The following is a 24,118-nucleotide window of genomic DNA, read 5'->3' on the forward strand; positions in this document are numbered from 1 at the left end:
TAGCTGTGCAGTTTGTACGTATTTGAAGATGTTTTGGGGCGCAACTTCATGAGTTTATGAATACTGAAGAGGTACCTGAAAGGGGTTGGTTTTCACATACTAAATCCATGTGAACGAGCCAAAGACTTAGACAATCATTCTTCAAATACATCAGGCATGACACTATCACATGAGTGATACTCTGCGTCAGCATAGAAGCGAGAGCATATACCGCTTCATCAGACGGGAGTACGAAGATTGGACGAATGCATAAATGTGTCTCGAGACTACCTACTCATACAGTAGATCAAGACACTCTTATTCAACGCTGCTTCCGTCTTCAAGTAAATCTCTCCACAGAGCACCATCCTCCAAGTACCCATGATGAATCACGCTCACAAGCCAATAATCTTTGCGGATGCGTTCGAGAAGCCTACTGCTTTCTGAGCCCGGCTTGTAAATCCTCTGCCATTCACTCCAAATGCCAAACGCCTCTTCGCACCATGCCCGGAACGATACTGCTTCAATCATCGTGGGTGTGATGATCTCCTTCCCAGCAAATGTGCCCCATGTGACTGGATTCACAGACTCGGCGTTGTTGCTGGCGAAGTCGCTCTTGGCGTTGCCAGCGAAGTATGTGATCTGAGGGTGCTCAAACAATTTTGACTGCAGCTTTTGCCATTCATCGTTGGGAATGAAGAACTCCACAAACGGCTTCTGAAACACAAAGCCATTTTTCGGGCCCCAACCAAAGACGGGATCTGTAGATGGCACTCCATTGACGGCTGGCTGTGAAGCTACAGTCCACCAACCCTTGTTGATCAGCTGCAAGAGTTCGTTCTTGATAGTGAGTGTCTCCGGCTGCAGACTTTCCTCAGACCAAGGCATCGTGTCAATCTCGCCTCCCAGGTGTCGGGCGAACGACTTGGAAATATCCGCAACTGACTTGGGCTCGCCCCATAGTCTCCTGGCTTCGGGCACACTCACATGTAGACTCACACCATAGCCATCGATCTGTCCATATGCAGGCGACCTCGCATCTCCCCAGCGCCCGTTGGGGAATTCGTCCCAGGTGGCTTCTCGACCAAGAGAACCCTCACCTTCAGAGATCGCGAGAGTGTTGGCGCGGCTGTTAATCGCCTCTCGTGGCACCCCAGCTTCGTGGTCGAATGTCTCGTAAACGGAGGAAGCCCGATTGCTACTCGTACTGGACTCACGTGCACTCGATATGATGACACGATTGCGAGGACCAGAATTTGCCATCGATGACCGTCTGCGTTGCTGCTTCTTCTTGGCCTCTGCGATGATGACGAAGTCGTCCACTTCGTCAAATGTCGTGGCCTCATCACCCAGGTTGGCGCCTATCGTAGGCGTACTAGGAGGTATGAGACTGTTACGTTCGAGAATCTGCGCGACAACCTTCTCCAGGTTCAAGGTGTAGAAGTGGAAACCTCGAGGACCAGGGAATTCAGAGTGCTTCATGGTGTCCAAAATCTCACCAAGAACATCGAGACCTACTCTCTTTACGGCCTCGTCATCACCTTTCACTGCCTCAAATCGCCGGAGGATCTCCGGCGGTAGTGATGCATGACTGAGCTTCGTTGTTCGACGAAAGATCTGATAGCTCTGCACAGGCATGAGGCCTGGTATGATTGGTATCGTCCTGAAGATGCCCGACTCGTGCTCACGTAGGCGCTTTTCATACTTTTGATACGCATTGACATCATAAAAGAGCTGTGTCATGATAAAATCTGCACCGGCCTTGGTCTTCTCCACAAGATACGGAAGATCATGTTCGATAGACTGGTGTTCTGGATGGGACTGATCTGAGTGTCCTTCTGGATAACCTGCCACACCAACGCAGAAGTAATCGCCGTACTGCTTACGGATGTAGCGCACCAGGTCGACAGCCCAGGTGAAGTCCTTGTTGCTGTCATCCTCGCCCGCATCGGGAAGACTATCGTCCCTGTATTCATCACTCCTAGGCGGATCGCCACGCAGCGCCAATATGTTTCTGATCCCCAGCACTTTTGCCTGTTCCAACGCTTCGTCAATGAGCTTCCGCGACATGTTCGTGCATGTTAAATGCAGACATGTCGTCAAGCCCAACTCGCGCTGCGTGACCTCTGCCAACGCCAGAGACTTGGCAGAAGTGCTGCCGCCAGCGCCCCAAGTGACATTCACAAAGAGCGGGCGCAGGGAGTGCGCCATACGCGACAGACGAGCATTGAGATTGGCAAAGCCCTGTTGCGTTTTCGGCGGGAAGAACTCGAGCGAGAAGTAGGTGGCGTCGGACGGCAAGGCCGCGATCTTGTCGGTGATCTTATCCATGGTCTTGGTGGACGAGCACGGAATGAGCGCTGGGTGTGGTGTTTAGCAGAGATGTCATGGTCGAGAAGGCAAGTGGCAGAAAAGTGAGGTTTCAATTCGAACGACGTTATCGCCGGATTCGGGCGAGACGTGACCTCAGACTCTGTATTCTTGGCGGCAACAATACTCTATATATTAGAGCGACCTTTTTACGTTACCTTGCCAGGTAGGTACATGTGCCTACCACTGATGACGGCCAACGTCGAGATGATTCTACAGCACGATCTGACCGCGGCCATGGCAATCATGAGCAATAGGACCGCCATGAAATTTCCAGTGACGCTAGTAGGTAGGAGACTGACTCGGCAGAAGCAGGCATAAGTAGTTCTACCGTAAAACTCACTTATTATTCGAGCATTATAACAGCCTACTAAGGTGACGATGTCTACCTGAGAAAACTGGAGGTGAAATGGGGGGTTTCTTTGCCTAGAAACCGTAGACAATGCCCGGGGCACAGACAGACATATTCTAATTGTCGTTTAATCCCATTGATTTCAGTATACACATCTACGCTCAAAACGAATCGCGTTACATCTCTACGCGTGTTTGTGACTATCTCACCAATTCCCACACCCGGGCAGATTCTCCACAAGAAAACCTATCAACGTCGTCGTCCTGTACCTTAGGTAGGGCTGTTTACTATAAGACAGCTGCAGCCCCAAATCATGTATCCTAACCCAGTCCCACGAGTTTTTCCAGGTGCAGTGATCTAACCCTAACCTGGAAGTACCCAAGACCCCGAGGCTGTTCCGTAGGCAACTACCTAACTTACATGTAGTAGTCAGGTCGGCTCAGTATCCAGGAGACGCGACATCGTCACAATACGTGCGACAGTCTCACCTACTCAACCGACCTTCTCCAAGAAAAGCGCACGAGCGATGCTAATGGAAGCTGAAAAAGAGATGGAAGAGATGGAAGAGGAGAGGACTGGATGAGTTAAGGATGGTTGCGTCTGCTACGATACGAAACGACAGCGACGGCCACAGCGATAGCGAAGACAACTCTCACGAGAGAACCCGAGCGAGCGGTCCATGGCTATAAAGCAAGAAGGATAGTAGAAATAGCTTGCGCAGAGAGAGCAGAGACAGAGCCAGCGACAGCGACGATGCCCATACCACACGAAACAAGTTGTAGAGGGCACGGCAGGTAGGTCGACCACAAGTCAGACAATGGCTAGGTGCTTGACATGATCTCGTCAGGCGGTCAATCGAGCAGCAAATTCTGCTGCCCGGTCAAAATGCTCTGCCACCAGGCGGTCGTTGTTGGTCAAGCGCCTGCTGCTGGGTGGGTGTGAATTGCGACTGGGGAGGCAGAAGTGCTTTCGCGGCGACCTGCTGCTGCATAGGCTGATAGACAAGCGATTGCTATCGCAAGCATGCCGCCTTGGCTCGTGCAATCTCAGCTGTTGAGATATGACATGCCAGTTGAAGATCCTCTGCTCGCGACGGTGGCTTTCTGCAAATATGACGTCCCTGTGTGCCGTGGGTTGCATTACAACTCCATAGGAGCTGAAGAGCACGAAGGAATGTGGAAGACGTGAGGCACCGTCACTGACCTTGACGACTCAGGACAGAGTTCCGTCATGTTACCCACTAACCTGAGCGTTCAGTTTTTAACGAGTATCGTTGTTCTTGCAGGTGACACATCCTACCGTCATCGTCCGACGATCACCTCCCGACCATGGACCCATGGTGCTGCTTGTGCACGTGTTACACAGCAGTAAAGCTCCCAGGGGGAAACTGTGGGTGGTAGGAAGTGTGTAATCGAGGGCTGGGACAAAATCGACAGTGAAGCTGAGAAGTGGATCTGAGCGTACGTCGGCGGCGATAGATCTCCAATGGTCGAACCATCAATTTGCGTCATCCGAAGGCGAGGGCGAGGAGAGCATCTCGCATGCTGGACGGATTTCGCAGGATTTCGAGATAGGACGCCGCATCTTGCAGAGGCGAACGTTGCTTCTCAAGTTGAGGGAGGCCAGGCGAAGACTTTCCCGACCTCATCAATCCACTTTTGTATTGTGGAACGGCATATTGCAGGCGTTGAGGTATGACGATACCAGCCGCAATCTCACGCCCTTACTATAAGCTTTGTGCGTGTCACGAGAAAGCAACTGACAATAGAAGCCAATAAGGAAGTTATGCTAGGCGTCATAAACCTCACGGACAGGTTCTGTGGGTTCCACCCTCGCTGTCTGCTTGGCAAATCGGTCTCGGTCTGTCAATAGCTTGCAGGCGGCGAAGTGGCGGACGGGCGAGGAAGAAAAGACAAGCCGAGCCCGAGACAGAGAAGCCGAGACGGCTGGATTAGGAGATGGTTGAGCGTATTCGACCTCATATCTGGTTGAAAATGCGTCATGATATGGTCTGCGCTCTGGACACAAGCATGATCGACAGTCGACGTCACGCGGCGACACCAATACGGTTCTCGCTCGACTCTCTATGCGCTCTTTTGACGCTTTTATTCATTTCCGGCGACTTGTTCCTGTGTGATGGCGAGGCTTTTGACGCTCGCGTTGATCACAAGGACAGGTACTGTACCTCCTACCTCGTATGAATATCAACTTTCCTCACTGACAGCCTCGCGTTAGGTGGTAGGAGGTAGATCTGAAGTGCCTTAGCGGTTGGTATTGCCAAGCAACTCTACCCCTACCGTTGTTTACTGGACCGTGGACGGACAAGGGCTTCCGAGTGGACGGAATTCACGTCAGGGATCCACTGCTGAGTGCTGACTGTTCCACTCCAACGTCGACACAACGCACATACAACGTACCTTAGACCTGGCCGAGCTGCAGCCACTCACCACGCCTACCTTGTTGCTATCAACGTGGAACGACACAACGGACATGTTGCAATATTCGTCACTACCAATAAGGCAGTCCGCGCCTGCATGGAGACTCTCAACGGTGTCGTGCATTGACACACACACAGACATATCGACTGTTCGTCCATCCATCTCCCAGGCAGTGTGGCGAGAGCACTTACGCAATGTCATGACGCCCCAGAAGCGTCGCCTGAATGCCGAAAGCAGCAGAGCCGCAACGGCGTGCCTCTTCTCTCCCAATATGGGAAGCGTTCAGGGTGCAATAATCAGGGTTCAAACTTCTCCGCAGCCGGCGTCATAAGAGTCGCATTGGTGTGTGCATGCGTGCATTGATTGACAACGCCATGCCTGTTTTGGGTGTATCGATGAAAGGAATCTTTCCTGTACGTGGCCATCGCACCAATCATAACACTGTCGTCTGCAGTCCAGGGACAGTTGTTGTGCGCTCTCACGTTGTGGATCTCGTCACGATTCGACAGGGTGGGTGCGTAGTGCCGGGAGGATCCTTTTTGATGTGCGGCTCAACCAACGGCGAGAGGGTCCAGAGAGGCGCTCGCAGAATGCATGGACTGGTGACGCAGGGTCTCCGCTGTAGTCCTGCCCTTGGACGTAGCCTTCCTCGGTTTCATATCGCTACAAAGCAACGTTGTGTCCTGCCAGGAGTTATCTGATTTCTTCCTCACAAACAACTCACAGTATCGACATTCCACGTATACAAACAACAACAAAACAACAACAACAACTACACACGCATATCACACCCAACCACCCAACCATCACACCTCCAACAACAATGTCCTCAACAAACTACCAAACCCACGGCTTCGTCGACCCTGCCCAAGCAGAAGACCACTTCTCTCAACAATTCGACATGTCCAACCCTGAACACGCCCGCACATCCTATCAAAGGTGAGTTGAGCTCTCCTATCCCACTCCACCCCATCCCCGTCTGTTCCTCACTGACCGACTTTCTTCTTTTAGACTCATGCACCAACACACCAAAATGCAATTCGAAACTGCCACGGCTTCTTCTCGACGAAGATCTCCCAACCCCTCGAGTGGGTCGAATGATATGGCTTCGCTTTCGACTGAGTCGAGTCGCGGGTCAGTGGGTTCGATGGGTTAGATCGCTGGTTTTCGTCGTTTGACGCAACCGAAAGGAAAGATGATGATGTTTACGTTGTTTTTTGATTTTGAGTGATTTGGCGAGCGGGTTTTTGTATGATCATGGGGGCGGAGTATCCCCGGCTGGGTTGGATTGGCGTTCTATCGATTATCGTGCAGAGCTGCGCGAGGTTTTCTGGGAGTTTGATGACTCTTGTTCTTCTTTTGTGTCTGTGTGGAGGAATCACAGGACTTCAATCAGATTATGACAGAAGACATTTTTATTATCAGAGGAGCTTTATACCTGACCGCTTTATGTTGTGCGTGCGAAGATGATGACACTGTGCTATGATGCAGCGCCCAATAATGCGGTCCAACTTCCCGAGTCTTATTGATTGTTGATCTTTTAGAGGATGTGCAGGAACATGTCAATCATGATGAAAGCCGCTCGCAATATCTATCGACAGCTATCTAGCCAATGTGTGTGAAAGATAGCGTATGGGACGATAATTGCCTCTAGAAAGCCGACATCATCACCCCAGTATTGAGCAAGTCGACTGCTGCTCAGTGCCAACAGGTAGTACCATACCCAAAACCTCCCTTTTCGTCCAACAAAGCAACAGCATCATCATTCATCTTGCCCAAAAAATTCCTTCAATCCCTCCTCCCATCCCCCAACAACATAATTTTTTCTCTTCTTTCTCTTCCTCAATTCTCATATTCTATATCACCCCATCTATTTTTCCGTACCTGTACCTATACCTTACCTTACTCAAGGTACCTCACCTCACCTCACCTCACCTCTTCCTCACCAACCCCTCAGAAAGAAACCACTCCTCCCAATGCGTCGTCGAAGCCTTTCGTTTCACAAGACCCCATTTTTCCATTTCGGCTCGATTGTTCATGTTGATGGGGTCGGTAGAAGTGGGGTTCCAGTGTTCGAAGTCGACGATGGATCTAGTTAAAAAAAAAGGAGAGAAAGAAAGAGATGTTAGGTTGGGTTTTAAAATTCAAGCGGGGAATGGGAGGGAAGGGGGGAGAGGGGGAGAATTTTACAGTGTTTTGGTCTCTCGATCCCAGAGGATGTTTCTGAGAGCGCAGTCGTAGGGGGCGAAGCCCATTCGCCATATGGAGCTGCGAGGGAGAGTGGTAAGTAAGAAAACTCTCTCTCTTTCTCTCAAAATCAAATCACCACCCCACAAAAGAAAGAAAGTGACCAAAAAAAAAAAAAAAAAAAAACTCACCCCAAAACCCCCACAAACCTCTCCCGAATCACCTCCCTCTCCTCCTCCTCCAACCCCCAAAATCCCCAATCCATCAAATGTCTCCCCGGCATCAACGTCATAACAATATACACCACATACCCCCCCGGCATCGGCCACTTTGCCTCCCCTCCCTCCTCTTTTTTTTCTTCTGATTCTTCTTGTACCCCTTTCTTCCAAGCAACCAAATGCGGCAACCCCGGCGAATTCTCCTCGGAAAATTTCTGCAAAGCAACGAGTTCGGCTGAAGTGGATTCGCTGGGTCCGGGGATCGGGGTGGTGAGACCTCTGGCTAGGACGGAGGGGGCTTGGACTTTACATTTGAGGATGTAGAGGTTTTTGTTTTTGTTTTCTTCTTCTTTTCCTTCTTCTTCGCCGGAGTTTGGGACAGATGGAGATGGCAAGCGTCGACATATATATACTAAAAAATATAAAAAATATTTTTGAGATTTTTGTCAGTCTCTATATCTCTCCCTCTCTCTCATGTTCTCTCTCTCATCTTCAGCTTCCTCTCCTTTTTCTGTTCAAAATAACCAACAACCTAGACCTCTTGGGTACATAGTTAGATTACTTACAAACTCTCGCCTCAGCGTCATCTTTTCGAAAATCGGTAATTGGTCGGATACGCTCAAAAGTGCTGCCAATTTCGGGAAAGGAAATGGTTTTGTCGAGTAAATGGTCGGCTTGACGGAGTGTGAGACCGTGGTTGAGAATTTCTTTGACTTCCATTTTTCTTTTCTTCTTGCGACGGTGATGGTAGGTTACATGTATGGAGAAGTCGAAAAGGATGATGTGGTGGTTGGTAGAGAGAGAGAGAGGGAAAGCGACGGAGAGAGAGGGACGACATTACTAGCTTCGGCAGAGTGGAAGTAGATGATTTGACCAATCAGCGTGAGCATATCCTTTTAAGCGAAGAACAATCACATAACGACGGAAAGACTTGAAGAGAGATCAGTCGAGAGACTATGTAATGTTGAGTGTAATGTGTGAAGAGTAAAAACTTCGGAAGTTGGCACGGCTCATTTACAATCGTGGTATATAACATATCTGGCGCTGTATACGCATACTGCTCTGTCAGTATATATGAATGTGCGCAATTTTGATGGTAGGCTCCATCTGCCGACACCTACTATGCGGACACAGGATCCACAGACGTGCAGCAGTTTCAATTCCTATGCAATATGTCAGCGCGGGTCGCGAGAATCATGAACGATTGCTGCAAATTTGTAGATGTATGAATAAATCAGACGTGATTTCACGTTTTCGCCGCATTTGCTCTTTGAGCATCGAAGTGAGCTGGGTAACGAAATGGTTGTCATCATGTAGGGGAAGAAGGCGAGAGGTATGGAAAGTGACTTACGCTGACAAAGGTCGCATCATGCTCATGCTGGCTGTCCAAGTTTTGATCACTTGCAGTCAGCTTCGGTGGCCAGCGATTCTCGTCGTTAGACGGGGATCTTCTTTTTCTTTGGACGCCAAGAGCAGCGCAGTCGAGGAAGCTGCTAGCCATCCTTCGCAGCAAAGCCTTGGGTCTGCAAGTCATCCGCATTGGTATCCGGATCTGGAACTGTAGCTTCTGCAAGCTTTTCCTGGGCCTCGTTGAGTATTTTGAACGGCGCATGACTTTTGGGGTTCTTCTTGGGTTCTCCTGGTCCCTGAGATTTGAACTGATAGCCTCGAATTCTATGTTCCTCGTCAGCCATTAGCTTCGCGGCGTGACCCAGGTATCTGTACCTTGGTCCCTGGCCGGTCTTCGCAGGCAGTCGACTTTCGTACTTCTGTGTGAAGCTTTTCACATCGTCATCGAAAGTCTCGCTGGCAATGCTTTCACGTATGCTGGCAAAGAACAAATCCATGACGTGGTGATTATGGATTTGCAGCAAAACCCATCCCAGCATCTCCTTCGCAGCGAGTAGGTGTTGCAGATATGCTCTGTGGTGATTGGTGCAAGCATAGCATTGGCAGCCTTTTGAGAATGGCGAGAGATCCACGGCATGATCTGTTGACCACATGTCGTGGCCAAGGGGTAGAGGTTCAGTGTGCAAGTGCCCGTTTCCATTCCCGTTGGTAGTGGGCTTGGTGCCATTCGATACAAGAAGTGCTTGCGAGCCGAAACTAAAATCGAGCGCAATGCCAGCATCTGTCGCTGCTCCAACAAAAGGAACGACAAATATGTCTAGTCCCAGGTGTACTTGTTGAAGTATGTCTTGCGGTGTTGCTGGCGAGGCGAAGCTCAGACGTGGTAAGTGATGAAGCTGCTCGGGCAGATCCCCAAGCGTATCAATATCATATATTGCTAAGCCTGAGATGTGTTCCGCATACTGTCCAACAAGCTCGTCCACGTAAGATTGTTGCTTTGCGCAAGAAACAGGCAGCAACGAGGCGAACAAGTTGGCTTGAGCAGGCTTGCCCTTCGACCGCCGCCGGAAGACGTGGTCTTCGAGCCATGCTATGGTCCGGTCTGTAGCTTTCTCGATCCTTTTGTTGCCGAGAGCGCGCTGGTAAGGAATGTCACCGAGGCCGACAACGATGTCCGCCTGTACACTCTCTGCTTTCTCCGCGTAGTCCTCAGCTTTGAGGGCGCGGAAGCCCACGGCGGTGCAGATAGAGACCGTCTTGCTCGTGTTCGACGTGGCTTCTGGCGCAGGGACCGGCGAGGCGCGTCTTGCACCCAGGACGAGCATGGCATCTTCGGGCGCGGCGATGAAGCTCCTCAATGGCGAGGCGCCATTGGGAGGGCGGTATTGGTAGATTGGTGGCACATCGTGAGGCGCCTTCTCGATGACTATGGCCAGACTGTGAGTGACATTCTGGTCAGCACAGGAATGAATGCGCTTGGCGGTTGCGCAGGAGGATGGCACTCACAGTCCTCCAGAGCCACGTAGATGCCGCTGATGTCGGTGTCACGAACGAAGGTGTCCTGGGAGATGTGTGGCACCACGCCACGGCTCGTGTTGGCGAGGTAATGAGGCGTGTCCACAATCCTGCGACGCGGCAATGCAAGCCGTCCTAGACGAGCTGCTGTGTTTCCTGCGGTGCTCACTGCTGTGCCTGTCGACGATTTGCTGACGAGGCGGAACATTTGGTGAGGCGGCTGATCCCGCTGGTCAATACCATTGCCATTCGTGGCATGTCCATTTGCATGTCCGTTGGCGAGGCCGTTCATGATGAGCACTGCTCCATCATCTGAGGAGTTGTTTGTGGTGGTAGTGGTGGAAGAAATGAGTTTTCATCAAAAGTCGGACCTCCGCGTGGGAAGCTCGCGCCAAGCCAAGCCCTTGTCCTCCTCTTTCACTCAAGAAGACTAGAACTACCTACTACCTCCTAGGTACCTCCTACTTTTCTCAGGCCTCTCCCTCTCATCAACTATACAAATGGCAGGAGAAACATCTCCCAATACCCCTGGGCCACGAGGTCGCCTCATCGTCTTCGAGGGCCTCGACAGATCCGGTAAAAGCACTCAATGTGCCCGTTTAGTCGACCATCTCACCGCTCGCAACCAGAAAGTCAAACACATGCGATTTCCCAATCGAAGCACAGTCATTGGCCAAATGATCAACAACTACCTCGTGGGCTCATCGAATCAAGAAGATCATGCCATTCACTTACTCTTCTCCGCCAATCGCTGGGAAGCAGCAGACGAGATCCAACAACATGTACAAGCGGGAACCACAGTCGTGATAGATCGGTACTACTATTCCGGGTGTGTCTACTCTGCTGCCAAACAGAATCCTACCATGGATCTTGCCTGGTGTCGACACCCCGAAGTGGGACTGCCACGGCCGGATTTGTGTCTGTTTCTGGATATTTCTGCTGAGGATGCTGCACAGCGAGGCGGATTCGGAAGTGAGCGATATGAGAAACAGGAAATGCAAGATCGTGTGCGAAGTCTTTTCAAGGAGATGAGGACCCATCCGGACGAAGCAGATGATATTGTCGTGGTGGACGCTGGGAAAAGCGTTGACGAGGTCGCGAAGATCATCGAGCGGATTGTCGATGATCAATTCTCTGATAGAGCAGCCGCCGCCCAGCCGCTGCGATATATCAATCCCTGGTGATCGACTGTTGTCCCTACCTTATAGACGGAGACGCGTTAGCTTCCACTCACACCAGTTCGATGCGTCTTCCCAATCATCGACATTCATAAGACCGCACGCCCGAAGCCTAGAGAAAAGCCTCCACAGTGCATTTCTGTTGTGCGACACAGGCCAGGTCGGCTATTCCCATGGGTAGACCTCACCTTGATACCTTTGCCATGCGCCACCGCACCTGCTTTCCCGGAGACGACGGGGCTGGAAAAGTCGATCATCCAACTCCATGCCAGGTCACACATATTTGCAGCGTGGAACCGATCTGGTAGCCGGTCAGAGAAGAACGCCCCGGTAGTCATGGCGCATGTATATGGTGAAGAAAGTAACTACGCTGATGGATCAAGTAAGGGTATTTACCTACCTACCTTGCATACCAGGACGAACGAATACCGCATAGTGTCAGAGATACCACGCTCCAGAACGAGACCAATTCAAGGAGTGTAGAGCAGGGAAAATTGCCGTCGAGAGAGCGCTCATCACCGGACTCAGGCCAGGCACCGTAAAATCGAAGTCTGACAACATAGCTAAGGCACCTAATGTACCTACCTTAGTCTTCCCACAGCGTCCACCAGAAGATGGCGGAGGCCGCGCCACTCTATCACACGGCAAGGAGGACTACGGTCCTACCGCGTACGAAGCTCTAGTGGACGACCGATCGTAGTACCACGAAGACACAGCCACGAGAATTGATGAGGCAGGATAGGCCGACCGAGACCCATTACCGGAGATGCCAGAGTGGTTTGCGAGGGTTACCGACGGAGACAGTCCCGAGCCCAAGGGTATCGTCGTGTGCCACCTGCGGTTGTATGCTGCACAGGTACAGGAGGCCCTGGTAGTATACTACAAGGGACACCGAAGGTACGGTATACGCTTTGCTCCCAGCGCAGAAGTATAGCATGAATTCAAAGTCTTTATAAAGATCTACATCATAGCCAAATACAACTGCTCCGAGACCATAGACCCAATCTTGCTAGGCGTCATCCAGCTAGATACAGTTGACGACTTCACCGTGCGAAATTCCCTGCCCGATCCGACCAGCAGCTGGAAGGAAAAAAGCACTCGATATAATTAACATTGGAGCCACCGTACCTGATATCCATACATAGGTACATATGAGGTCAGGTACCTATCTCTTACCCAGCAAAAAAGGCAACCGAGCATCCCAACCCCCCTTTATCACGGAAGCAGCAACAAGAGGCACCTCCGGGATAAGAGAGGAAGTTAAACCGATGACTAAGCAACCAGGCATCCAACAGGTATATTATTAGCTCCAACTGTGGTCTTTCATCCACTTTCACGACACTTTCTTTAGCCCCGGGGGCCCCATACCGGGGTGGCAGCGAATGACGATGATGAAGTACCTTCGCGACAAAGCCACGTCCCATATCGACTGGGGGGAGAGGACGACGCGTGTACAGTACATACCTAGCGGTTGTTGTGTGGTTGTGTTTCTAGGGAGAGGACCTGATACATACGTATATTGTAGGTATCTGTAGTATTGCGGTTATCATAGAAATAGCAGAGACTCAGAAGACAGACGGAGATGCTGAATGAAATGGATGAATTGAATGGCAATGCACGAGGTTACATTAATGGAGGCTTTCTGTGATTAAGACATTATTTTCACAAGTATACTGAACCTATGTACCTTGCTTCTATTCTACCTACGCTCTCTCCCATCTCCGACCAACAAAATCCTGCTCAACCAAACTTTTCTTCACCAGTGTTGGCGTAGTCCAGCAGTGGCTACAGCTCGGCGAAGCGTGCCTGGAGGGCCCCAAAGTCTCCTGCTGCAGCCAAACCATAAGCCTGAATGACAGGCAACAACACTTCACTCGCATGCCTCGCGAACGGGATTTCTTCAATATCCGTATTGGTTTGCAATGCCGCGAGGACTTCGAGATACGGCGGATGTGCCAGGTCCTGCATCAGACTCGAGAGGCGTTTCGAGTGCTCGCTAGTTCGCTGTCCGTGCACGTATTGGTCGATTCCAATGTCTAGTAGACGACAGAGTTGCTTGATTTGAAGGACCCACTGCGGAACGAGCATCCAGTCAGGAGGGAGTTCATGCAGCACTTGTTGTATGGAGCGGCGATGCGTGGATCGGAGAATGCCCAGGGGATGAGCATTCATCACTTGAAGGTGGTCATGGCCATCCCAGGCGTCGTTGAAACGCGAGATGATGCCTGTCACAGGCGTGATATGCTGCCATTCAAACAACTTCGACAGGCCTGCCATTCGGATACAATGCAGTATGCGTTCGTGAGCGGCCTGCGCCTGCGGTTGAAGATGCCACATGGGTCGCGCATGGTGCAGAAGTTGTAGATGCGCAGAATAGACCTCAGTTTCGTAGAAGAGCAGGCCCAGGAGTTCGCTGAGGGGATCCGTGCGCGCGGGGTTGTTAGTACCAAGCCAGATGCCCAAATTCTGAATATGAGACTGGTCATCGAGCATGAGGCGATATTCCGGGTTAGGCATAAGCATCGCGTGCTGTCGTTCTATGGCGGCCTCTAGTTCTCTGGCGATCTCTCGTTCTCTGGCGGCCTCTCGTTCTCTGGCGGCCTCTTGTGCTCTGGCGGCCGCTCTCTGTAATTCCAACGCCCTTCGGTCGGCCCGAGCCAGCGCATCCTCAGCTGCTTCTTCGTACAATCTGAGGGCAGCGGCTGTGTCGTGCATCTCTGTCCCTGAGCCGGGAAAGCCGAATCTTGGGCACGGTTTGCCGACTTTCCAATGTTCACTCAGGTGGGAAACTTCTTCGGCACACACAAAGCAGAAATCGGTCTGGCAATACTTGCATCGTATCAAGTTGCAACCATCCATGAGTGAAATCTTGATCTGACATGATGACTTTGGGCATTGCTGATAGTCTCTCCCACGAACCAGTCCCTTGAAAGGATCTTCATCGGCATCGAGCTCGCAGTCGTGGACTCGTGTCTTGGAGAGCACCTTGCTGCATTTGGAACAGACTTCAGAGGAACAGATTGTGCACTCCACGATGCGACCCTTGAGTTGACTGATGTGGTGATCTTCCACGGAGACATCCAGCACACCGCCATTTTTCGCTGTTGTGTTGTGATAGCTTGCAGCAAATTTCTTAGCCGCAGTCTCATCCACAAACGTCAACTCGGCCGCGATCTTGGGATCGGCGCGAAGGACTCGGCATTCTGTAAGACGCCCGAAGGTCTCGAATACCATAGTTCTTAGGTGCGGAATATCGGTGAGCGGCGCCATATTCGCGACGGTGACGACAGAAGGTGCGATAGCAGAGCGTCGAATGCTTCGCTTACTTCCCAGGAACGCACCACAGTTCTCGCCATTTTGCTGAGTCGTCGAATGTTCGCCTGAGATGTCTGCGACTTCCGCGAATGACACGGACTTTGCTGGGCCTGGAGCAGATCGCTTGATACAGGATTGGGACGCGAGCTCATGTCTGTGTCCCGGCGTCGCCGTTGTAGTGGTAGTGCCGCTGCAGTACAGTCGGTCCTGTACTGGGGTCAGATACTCCTCTTTCTTCTCATTCCAACGTATGAGTAAGTCCGCGGGCACATGGTCCGCATAGTCCTGTAGATTGAGCTCATGCCCTGCCCAAAGCGGTGGATATTTCGTCTCGTCCTTGAGCGCATCCTCAAATTGCGGCACTATACCAGTGCTGAAACACTCGAGGCACACAGCGTTGTCTTGTATGTGAATTGGCACGGAGCTGTATTCATCGCAGCAGCAGACGCAATCGAAGGTAGAATGGATGCCAGACTGCCGGTCTGACCCATGCTGTTTCTTGCTCTCCATTTGGCGGTAGTCTGTGGGTGGGTGGGCGAGTGAGTGAGTACGGGCGTGAGTGAGCGTGATTGCGTGAGTGCGTGCGTACGTGAGTGACTGAGAGAGAGGGAGTGTGTGTGCGCGTGCGCGTGCTCTTGCTCTCGAGTTCAGGTATCCCACTGGCTCAATGCGCTTCTTCCGAGGTCGAGAAGCGGATGTTTGCGCCCTTTTGCAAGTCGAAGGCTTCAGGACTCCAGAGGATGACTTTGAGGAGGAGTTTTGTGCAGCTCTGTCTGAGACCTGTGAGAGGTAGAGACGCTCGGCGACTCACGACAGGCAGCGCGAGCGACAGGCGTCGAGTGGATGGATGAATGGATGAACAGATGGATGGATGGATAACAGCTGGCTAGTGCGTGTGTCTTGCGGCCGCGTTGTGATGAGAATCCGCTGAAGGTGTTGTCCACGAAATCTGAAAGTCGCGTGCAGAGTGGCTTCGCGCTTTCCACCCCTTCAACTTGATGTTGTCCCAGCCGAGCGCGTCGCAACTCAGAGTCGCGTCGAACTTTTCGCAATTGTTGCCTGAGAAGACGAGGTATCCACTTCCTGTCAACAACACTTCCACTTCATGCTGTCCACCAGGAGAGTGTGACTCCTTGTAGCCCTGCCAACGGAGCCAGAATTTCGGATTGCGGAAACTGTTCTTCTCGAACTGATGATATCTCTGTTGCTCCCAATCGTCTTCGGATGATTCCCCTTCCCCTTGTTGCTCTGACCGTCCATCATCTGCGTCACTGTCCCCATCCCCTTCGTGTCGACTCACTGCCTCATCCTCCTCGCCACTGACTCCGCCTTCACTCTTATGCTCCTCCTGCTTCTCGCCCGCCTCGACATCGTCCTGCTCCTCGTCCGGCTCGACCTCCTCCTGCAGCTCGACCGCTCGCTCAGCCATCTTCAAGGTCTTTCTGCTCCCCGCCAACAGCACAGTACCATGAACCGCGCCAGGCAAGACCATTTCGCCTACCAACGCGTTTCCAAGCTCGTTCAAATTATATACCTCCAATCTGGGCTCGCGGGGACTCTTGCCCTTTACTTCTCCTTCTCCTGCTGTCTGCGGGATCCTAGCAGCAGCCGGACACTTCAACTCATATGTTCCGAATGTCTTTTGCACATTGAATGCTCCGTTGCTCTTTCCGCCTTTGCCTCTACCATGCTTGCCGACTCGATTGTGCAGATGTCGATTGCTGAGCGCCGCGTCCTGCCAGTCATCCATGCTGCTGTCTGTGTAGAATATGTAGTCAAATTGGTCGAGAGCTAGAAGTCGCAACGGGGAAACGGATCAACAGTACCTCCTAGAGGAGTCCTGCTATTGTATGCGCGTCATTGATACCTGTTCTATGCTGCGTTTCTACTTACAGACAGGACCGCGTTGCCTTTCGAGGTTTGCGAATCTCTCGCAGGACTCCATAGTCCATACCAACCTGTGCTTTTGAACAGCAGTCTCGGCGCAGAGCCGAATCACTACGAGCCCATCTCTCTGAGTCTCTGTCTTCAGAAGGAATGAAGGGTCAATGGTGGTGAGGTTCGAAGGACTTCGTCCCGAACTCGTATCATCTTGGCAGGAAACAAGGCCACCTCTCCGTCCCAGGACCGCTTCTTCTCCGGAGGTCTACCTACCGGTCCTACGGTCCTACCTCCACTTTACCTATAAGAAGCACCTACTACCCTCCCAATTCTCCTTTCCCCCGAGCTTTTCCTCAAACCACACCTAATCATGCTTGCTTTTATACCAACATGCACCTCTTTCAGGTCGTGCTGCTTCTGCTGCTGTCTTTAGCAACATGTGCCGACATCCGGGCACTACCGTCTCTACAAGCTCTGCCCAATAATGTGCGCACGTGTGGCCTCGATGCGTAGCCGGAAACATGCTTGGGACTGGAGTCACTGGAGAAAGCAGCAGGCGGGACAGTGAGGAGGCTGGCTATGCGAGGTGCATGCTCGACCAGAATTGCCGAAATTCAGAGTTATATTCGCCTGGCTGAGGCTGGCTCCATCAGCTTCCATGGACCTATCGCTTGGGCTTGAGAGTGTTTCGATCCGAGTAGGCTGTGCACTCTGTACAGGCAGAAAAACTGTATTTACAGCCTGGAGGAAGCTCCCCTGTATGATACATACTGGTAGGTCCTCCTGTAGGTAGCTACCTAGGTATGTATCTATCTCACTTGTTGCTGAGAGTCTGGATGCATGCCCTCTCTATTCAGCCGGGCATGCTCTCGTGTGACAACACAACCGGTCTCCCCTCGAGTTGCTCAACTTGCTCAGAGTGAAACACTCTTATCATTTCGTCGCAGTCGCACGGGGAGTGTGACCCCTAAACTTCTGGAGTGTGCAAGAGTGCATCGTCGGATACAGTAAGTGGCCCAGCAGACCAGGTCTTGTCGTTCGACTCATAACCTCAAGTCAGACATGCAGAACAGAGGCGGATGAGAAACAGGTCCCTTTGAGGTTCCAAACTGCGGTCGAAATGGCGCTAAAGTCGTCGTTGTCAGTCGGTGACATTCTCAAGCTGTCACATACAGCATGGAAGCTAGGCAGGGCGTTCACTCGGGGCACGAAGGGAGCGCCGAGCGAGTTTGCGGAAGTTGAAAGAGAGCTGAATGGTCTGAGCGAGGCGTTGAAATTAGTGGCGGAATCACTGCACGAAGATGATAGCATCTTGTCGCAGGCCGAAGACCAGACGAAGCATGCCGTAAATACCATTTTCGAGAGCGTGGCAAAGACGCTGCAAGATCTGGAAAGCTTTGTGGAACGATACCAGGTCATTAAGAAGCACGATTCCGGCTATGATTTTCTGGAAAAACGCAGTTGGAGCTCAGTTGTGCTGGCAAACTACCGCACCTTCAAGTGGACGACGGAGGGAGGTGACATTCACGCGCTCAGGACAATGCTGCAAATGCATGTCGATTGCATCGACTTGACTATGCAGGCGCTCCAATCGCGGAGTCTCACGCGCCTGAAGAAGACAGTCATGCCCGTGTCGCGGAACGTGGCGTCCATTCACGACAAATCGAGCGCAGACCTGGCCCAGCGGATCAGGGACGCACATGAACTGATCGCTCACATTGTGAACAACCCTCCCTCATCCGAGCCGAGAGGACGTCGACAAACCGCGAGTCACTTCCCTCCTTTCCATGACATTGCTGGCTACCAGGACGAACGGAATGCGCGGGTCGTGGATTGGAACTTTGAGACGGGCACACCGTCGCATTTGAGAGGCAGCATCAGTCATGGCAGAGACTGGTGCGCATCCCCGATAGACAGCGCATACGCAGGAGAATGTTCCAGACGCACATCGCTGCGAAGAGAGTCTCTGACTATACCAGCACTGTTATTCGCGACAGCCGGGGAAAATCATCCACCTGCTGCTTCTACTGACAGCCGTCCAGACATTGACGAGGAGAAAATCGAACCGCCGATGATGCCGCCGCTGCCGCCGCTGCCACTGCACAGCACGCGAAGACTACCTCAGCGTTCCTCGTCACGCCGAAGTGCGTCGCAGTCCAGATCCGCAGAACTCCCGCCACCACCTGTCATGCCATTCGGCGCTCCCAGAGTCCGACAGCCCGTCGCAACACCCTCTCATTTCTTCCCGTCACACTGGACAGAAAGTGAGGTGACAGAAGGGGTACAGACGGCCAGACCGAGGATGAAATCGCCCCATCGAGAGACGGTACAAGCTGAGGCGCGCAGCGTCAACCTAGCAGCAAAGTTCGAGCAGCAGCTACTTCGGAATGCTGCAATACTATGCGATGTGCGCGGCCGACTCGTCGAGTTCGCGCAGCATAACCCCGAAATCCTCGATATGCGATACAACGTTGAGGTAAGACGTTCTGCTGCAAAGACACTCAGCTCACCGCGCCCCGCGCCTGAACATCTGCTAAATTCTCGACCTCGCGTGATCTCCAGATGAAAGAAGCTTGCAAGGAATGCCGAATCTTGGTCATCCGCAAACGAGAGAACCGCGAATACGGCGGCACTAAAGTGGTCACCTCAGTCTGGTGCCTCTCCGACGACAACGAAGTCCGTCTCCAACAGAAACTCTCCGAATCGCAAGAAACGGTACCCTACTGCTCCTACTTCGAGCCCGAGAAAGTCTCACTCGAGCCCCCCGACGAGCCCGGCGCGGGACTGAGATTCCACGCGGAAGAGTGGGGTGGCATGCTGAAGGAAGAAAAGAAAACCAACTGGATCAACTACTACTTCGCCATCGAGTCCGACGCCATCAACTTCCAATCCGCCGTCTTCGGACGCATGCTTCTGGGCTCGTTTCGCACCACCAAGACCACCGTCATCCACAAAGGCATCCTCGGCGCTTTCGCTTTCGAAGAACAATTCGCCAACATCGAGCTGCTGCGATTGTGGGAAGAAGACGGCGTCGAGACTCCCGGTGCGGTGGGCGGCGTCATGGCGCTCATGCACATCTCGTCGAGTTTTGGCGAAGGCTGGGCGAGATGGTGGATCAACAACAGTCGTCAGCCCGTGACGATCAAAGAGGATGGAGTCAAATACGCCCGCGTCAAGGGAATCGATGTGACGGTCGTCCGACCTGGCGCGACTGCTCGCAGAGCGAGAAGCGCGAGTTCGAGTGTGGCCGGCGTGGTGGATACATCATTATTGCATGCAACACCACCATTGCCATCAACATCACCATCACTATCACCATCATCATCACCCTCACCATCCCATTTATCATCATCCTCATTCCAACCACAACACCAGCAACATCAACCACAACACCATCAACCAATCAAGACAACCTCCGCTGTCGTTTTTCCTACTCCTCCTCTTCCTCCCACCACCACCACCACCACAACTGCAGTCCCCATCACCACTACCACGACGGAAAAAGAATCTTCTTCCTCTTCTTCCTCTTCTTCTTCTTTCAAAAAAGTCTCGGGCGTACGAATCGAATTCAAAAATGAAGAAGAAAGAGGAAAATTCCTTCATGCGGCGGAATTGGCTCAAATGCGTTCTGTGCCTTTACCGGAGTTGTAGTCTAACTTTCGGAAACATTATTGGGCGCGGTGCTGTCGACCTTCTACTACTTCTACTATTGGACTGTGAAATTTTCTGCTGCTGCGAAGATGAAGATGATGATGACGACGATGATGAGGACAACGGCTGGGGCAGCATATGGGAGGGGAGAGGGGAGGGGGGAATTGAGGCAAGGGAGGATGATTGAGACTTTTTGGTATCGGAAAATCGAATCGATCCATCTTGACCATGGACTAGAAGGTGGATGTTGGAGCAAGATTTTTGACTATGATGCGTTTTCCTTTGGGGGGCGTTTGGGTTGTGAGCAGGTCGCGAGGGTTTCTTCTTTTTCTGCTTCTTTTTCTGCTTCTGCTTCTGCTTTTTCTGCTTCTTCTGCTTCTTCTTCTGCATCTGCATCTGCATCTGCCTCTACTCCTTCTTTCTTCCTCATTCTCCTTTGTCCGCACGCAAGTTTTTTGGGATGGGATGTGATGTGTGGATGCTTGATTCAGATACCCCAGCGGAGTTTTCTTCTTTTTTCTTTCTTTTTCTTGTTTCAATGTTCTTGCGTAAAACCAAGAAAGGACACTCTTTGAGAGAGCACATTCGAGTCGTAGAACAAAATACATGAGATGCCCTGTATATCCAATCAAGTCTTTACTATTACGTTTTCCCTTTATGGGGCAAGTATGACAGTCGACGACTAATGGAATGCTTTTTTTTCAGTATTAAGTACCTTACTTACACCAACACCTACACAACAGAGAGATCATGACACCCCCATGCACTCATTCCTCCCCTCTCTTCTCCCATCATCTTTCCAACACCATATTTTCGTCATTGTTATTCTTGCCATTAATATCAAAATAACAAACTAAACCAAATCAAATCACAGCGAGCGTAGCTGCGTAGTTACCTTCAGGTAATCACACAACCGAACTAACCTCCTCTCCCTCCAAATCGCCAACAAGCCTACATATACCCCCAAAAACCCGTCCAAAGCAATGACGAGTCTCACTGCGTCGTCCATCCAATGGGGAGTAGTCCCGCATGTGGCTCTGGAGCGAGTCAGATGTCGTGCATTGTCCTGGCTTCGCTCAAGTCGAGGAATTTGTCGCAAGTGTTGCGCGCCTCTTTGAGGAAGTGATCTGCAGCTTGAGTCTGAGATCAGGTTGCCTGGTATTGCCCCAGGTCTTGGCTTTGTACCTGTGTTTCCGCCTGAAGACTCAACGAGTGTGGCGTGTGGTCGTTGAGTGGTTACTCCGACTGATGGATACCCCCTCAGTGTAGGCTGGTATTGGCTGGCGATTTGGTTGTAGTGCACTGCACATCGTCGAGTGGCGTTCCGGTGAAGCTGGTTTCCTTCCGGTCTCGCGAAGAGAATTCTCTTTTGATTTTTTTTAGGTATCAACATTCTTTTTTTTTGTTTGATGATTTTTTTGTTTGAGGGATAGTCCATATCTTGCTTGCAGAAGGTAGGTAGTGGTTCTTGGGGAGTATAGGTATAGGTATAGGTATAGGTAGGTATACAAACAAGCCTTAATCTGGATTTTCCATCGACACACCTTCATCTTCGACCTACTTTGTGTCGTCCCGTATACGGCGTCTAGAGTTGCTTCTACCTTCAAGCACGTACATACCTTACTGAAGTACCTGTACTCCTCGAATCGAGAAAAAAAAAGAGGGAGGGATGGGGTTTTATGTTCTGTTCTGTTGTGTTGTGTTGTGTCTAGGAAATGGGTTTCTCTTGAATTTTATCCAATTATACGTTTGTGTTGGATTTACTGCTTCTCGAAAGAGAGGGAGAAAGAATCGAAATGTTGTTGATGGGGTTTTGATTTATCGAATCATGTATTGAAGACTTTACGCCTTGATTAAAATCGCTCAATTCTCTGTCGTTTTCGAGTCTTGACTCATAATCAACGGCCACGTCCAGCGCCGCCGCCACCCATCATACCACCCATCATGCTCATCATCTTCTGCATGTCCATGCCGGAGAGATCGGGCATTCCGCCTCCTCCACCTCCCATCATCTTCATCAAGGAGCCCATGTCTGGCATACCTCCCGCTCCGCCGCGACCGGCGCCTCCCATGGCTTGCATCCTCTTCTGCATAGCCGCCATTTGAGACTTCTGGTTGGCACCTCCCAAAGCACCCTGTGCCTTCTGCATGTTGGCCATGCCACCTTTCACCTTCTTCGCCACACCTGCCATCATTTTTTGCTGTGCGAGGAGTTCTTCGACTTCACGGACCGAGGATCCGGACCCACGCGCCACTCTGGTCACACGGCTCGGCTGGTCCACGAAGATTTTACCATCCGAGTCGAGCTCTTTCTGTGTCATGGAGTCACAGATGATGATCATGCGCTTCAGCTTGTCACCGCCTTCCGCATCGTCCATTCCACCCATCATGCCAGACAGACCAGGAATCATACCCGCCATCTTGCTCAAAGGACCCATTTTTGAAATGTTCTGAATCTGGTCACGAAGATCGCGCACGGTAAAGCGACCTTCAGTAATGTTTTTCATCGTCTCCTTTTGATCGAGTTTCAGAGTCTGCACGTGCTCCATGAGGCCTTGCACATCTCCCATTCCCAGCAGTTTGGAGACGAAGGATTGTGGGTTGAATTTCTCCAGGTCCAGCAAATGTTCTCCTGTACCGATGTAGACAATAGGCGTGTGGGTGGCTGCGACGGCAGAGATGGCGCCACCTCCTGCGGCTGCACCGTCTGTCTTGGTGATGATGATGGCTCCAAAGTCTGCAGTGTCCTTGAAGGCGCGCGATTGTGCTTCCGCAGCTTGACCGATCGAAGCGTCCAATACCATGATGGTCTGATGTGGCGAGACAGCCTGCTGAATCTCCACCATTTCCGCGAACAACGCATCTTCCTGGTGATGTCTTCCAGATGTATCGACGATGATGATCTCGAACTTCTCCTTCTTGAACTGGTTGACACCGTCTCTCGCCACGACGACAGGATCGGTCTGGGTGAGAGAACCGTAGTATGGAATCTTGGCCTTGGTTGCGTTCTGCTTCAACTGATCGAAGGCACCAGCACGAAAGGTATCGGCGCACACCAAGCATGTCTTGAAGCCTCGTGCCTGATACCAGCGGGCCAACTTGGTACATGTTGTCGTCTTACCCGCACCCTGCAGACCGACAAACATGATGACATTGCTCTTCCCTTTCTTCGGCTCGTAAGGCTTCTGATGCGGGTCCACGATGTCGACCAGAGCGTCAAAGACGGCCTTTTGGATGATGCGCTTTTTGTTGGCGTGTGCTGGAAGCTCATTGAACTTGACAGCAGACTTGATGGTCTTGCGCAGATTGGCGACGAGTTTGACGTTGACATCGGCTTCCATGAGAGCGCTGCAGATCTCCTTGATCATGCCATCGAACGCCTTTTCGTCCAGCGTCGGAGCGCGGGTGATGTCGTTGAGGGAGGCATTAATGCGGCGGCCGAGGTCTTGCAATACCATCCTGACGGGTTGTCGAGGTGCACGTCGACTCCGCTGCTATGGTATTGAGTGGGAGGTGTGGCTTCGTCGCCTGGTCCGAAAGGTGTTGTGAATATAGAGCAGTGTGAGAGATCCAGAAGTGTCAAGACCAGTGGGGGAGGTGCGCGCAGAAAGCGGAATGTGCCCGCGAAAAAGTCTCAAACTTGACTTCTTTCGACATTCTTCAGATTGAGAGAAAGAATACCAT

The 24,118-nt window shown here is 51.6% G+C and overlaps 11 protein-coding genes across 11 annotated transcripts; 3 read left to right on the forward strand and 8 right to left on the reverse strand.

Annotated features, from left to right (window-relative positions):
• Positions 1-240: 240 nt before the first annotated feature.
• Positions 241-2,357, reverse strand: SEPMUDRAFT_149610 (methylenetetrahydrofolate reductase 2). The gene has a single exon (XM_016905660.1). The coding sequence runs from the start codon at positions 2,308-2,310 to the stop codon at positions 298-300; it is 2,013 nt and encodes a 670-aa protein (XP_016759817.1). The 5' UTR covers positions 2,311-2,357; the 3' UTR covers positions 241-297.
• A 3,055-nt stretch (positions 2,358-5,412) lies between these two features.
• SEPMUDRAFT_126155 (uncharacterized protein) lies at positions 5,413-6,582 on the forward strand. Its single transcript, XM_016902038.1, has 2 exons — positions 5,413-6,078; positions 6,151-6,582. Exons 1-2 carry the CDS (start codon positions 5,963-5,965, stop codon positions 6,293-6,295), a joined length of 261 nt encoding a protein of 86 aa, XP_016759818.1. The 5' UTR covers positions 5,413-5,962; the 3' UTR covers positions 6,296-6,582.
• A 488-nt stretch (positions 6,583-7,070) lies between these two features.
• SEPMUDRAFT_46711 (uncharacterized protein) lies at positions 7,071-7,780 on the reverse strand (the record flags this gene model as incomplete). The annotated part of the gene is made up of 3 exons (XM_016909008.1): positions 7,071-7,230; positions 7,330-7,407; positions 7,518-7,780. Coding segments are annotated over 3 exons (501 nt in total), but the record flags the coding sequence as incomplete, so codon positions are not given.
• A 764-nt stretch (positions 7,781-8,544) lies between these two features.
• On the reverse strand, positions 8,545-10,732 carry SEPMUDRAFT_149612 (tRNA-guanine transglycosylase). Its single transcript, XM_016905661.1, has 4 exons — positions 10,401-10,732; positions 9,270-10,320; positions 8,896-9,218; positions 8,545-8,707 (listed from the first exon to the last, which is right to left on the reverse strand). Exons 1-3 carry the CDS (start codon positions 10,699-10,701, stop codon positions 9,038-9,040), a joined length of 1,533 nt encoding a protein of 510 aa, XP_016759820.1. The 5' UTR covers positions 10,702-10,732; the 3' UTR covers positions 8,545-8,707; positions 8,896-9,037.
• Positions 10,733-10,909: 177 nt separating this feature from the next.
• SEPMUDRAFT_133707 (thymidylate kinase) lies at positions 10,910-12,447 on the forward strand (the record flags this gene model as incomplete). Its single annotated transcript, XM_016902579.1, has 1 exon — positions 10,910-12,447. One exon carries the CDS (start codon positions 10,910-10,912, stop codon positions 11,591-11,593), a length of 684 nt encoding a protein of 227 aa, XP_016759821.1. The 3' UTR covers positions 11,594-12,447.
• SEPMUDRAFT_149613 (uncharacterized protein) lies at positions 11,522-12,447 on the reverse strand. Its single transcript, XM_016905662.1, has one exon. It carries the CDS (start codon positions 11,923-11,925, stop codon positions 11,677-11,679), a length of 249 nt encoding a protein of 82 aa, XP_016759822.1. The 5' UTR covers positions 11,926-12,447; the 3' UTR covers positions 11,522-11,676.
• Positions 12,448-14,293: 1,846 nt separating this feature from the next.
• Positions 14,294-15,412, reverse strand: SEPMUDRAFT_45457 (uncharacterized protein; the record flags this gene model as incomplete). The annotated part of the gene is made up of 3 exons (XM_016908969.1): positions 14,294-14,614; positions 14,876-14,967; positions 15,034-15,412. Coding segments are annotated over 3 exons (792 nt in total), but the record flags the coding sequence as incomplete, so codon positions are not given.
• A 430-nt stretch (positions 15,413-15,842) lies between these two features.
• Positions 15,843-16,652, reverse strand: SEPMUDRAFT_15305 (uncharacterized protein; the record flags this gene model as incomplete). The annotated part of the gene is made up of 2 exons (XM_016907497.1): positions 15,843-16,135; positions 16,238-16,652. Coding segments are annotated over 2 exons (708 nt in total), but the record flags the coding sequence as incomplete, so codon positions are not given.
• A 1,191-nt stretch (positions 16,653-17,843) lies between these two features.
• Positions 17,844-20,434, forward strand: SEPMUDRAFT_133710 (uncharacterized protein; the record flags this gene model as incomplete). The annotated part of the gene is made up of 2 exons (XM_016902580.1): positions 17,844-19,259; positions 19,346-20,434. The coding sequence occupies exons 1-2, from the start codon at positions 17,904-17,906 to the stop codon at positions 20,432-20,434; spliced, it is 2,445 nt and encodes an 814-aa protein (XP_016759825.1). The 5' UTR covers positions 17,844-17,903.
• Positions 20,396-21,023, reverse strand: SEPMUDRAFT_149614 (uncharacterized protein). The gene has a single exon (XM_016905663.1). It carries the CDS (start codon positions 20,834-20,836, stop codon positions 20,420-20,422), a length of 417 nt encoding a protein of 138 aa, XP_016759826.1. The 5' UTR covers positions 20,837-21,023; the 3' UTR covers positions 20,396-20,419.
• Positions 21,024-22,115: 1,092 nt separating this feature from the next.
• On the reverse strand, positions 22,116-23,964 carry SEPMUDRAFT_149615 (signal recognition particle 54 kDa protein). The gene has a single exon (XM_016905664.1). The coding sequence runs from the start codon at positions 23,890-23,892 to the stop codon at positions 22,333-22,335; it is 1,560 nt and encodes a 519-aa protein (XP_016759827.1). The 5' UTR covers positions 23,893-23,964; the 3' UTR covers positions 22,116-22,332.
• Positions 23,965-24,118: the final 154 nt, after the last annotated feature.

The sequence above is a fragment of the Sphaerulina musiva genome, assembly GCF_000320565.1.
Source record: "Sphaerulina musiva SO2202 unplaced genomic scaffold SEPMUscaffold_6, whole genome shotgun sequence".
In the NCBI taxonomy this organism is placed as follows: Eukaryota; Fungi; Ascomycota; class Dothideomycetes; order Mycosphaerellales; family Mycosphaerellaceae; genus Sphaerulina; species Sphaerulina musiva.

Coding starts and splice junctions, on each gene's coding strand:
- SEPMUDRAFT_149610 (XM_016905660.1), bottom strand. CDS start 2,310: ATGGATAAGATCACCGACAAGATCGCGGCCTTGCCGTCCGACGCCACC.
- SEPMUDRAFT_126155 (XM_016902038.1), top strand. CDS start 5,963: ATGTCCTCAACAAACTACCAAACCCACGGCTTCGTCGACCCTGCCCAA. Junction 6,079..6,150: donor GCCCGCACATCCTATCAAAG/GTGAGTTGAGCT, acceptor TTCTTCTTTTAG/ACTCATGCACCAACACACCA.
- SEPMUDRAFT_149612 (XM_016905661.1), bottom strand. CDS start 10,701: ATGAACGGCCTCGCCAACGGACATGCAAATGGACATGCCACGAATGGC. Junction 10,321..10,400: donor CTACGTGGCTCTGGAGGACT/GTGAGTGCCATC, acceptor GTCTGGCCATAG/TCATCGAGAAGGCGCCTCAC. Junction 9,219..9,269: donor AAGACCGGCCAGGGACCAAG/GTACAGATACCT, acceptor CGAGGAACATAG/AATTCGAGGCTATCAGTTCA.
- SEPMUDRAFT_149613 (XM_016905662.1), bottom strand. CDS start 11,925: ATGACTACCGGGGCGTTCTTCTCTGACCGGCTACCAGATCGGTTCCAC.
- SEPMUDRAFT_149614 (XM_016905663.1), bottom strand. CDS start 20,836: ATGCAGATGCAGATGCAGAAGAAGAAGCAGAAGAAGCAGAAAAAGCAG.
- SEPMUDRAFT_149615 (XM_016905664.1), bottom strand. CDS start 23,892: ATGGTATTGCAAGACCTCGGCCGCCGCATTAATGCCTCCCTCAACGAC.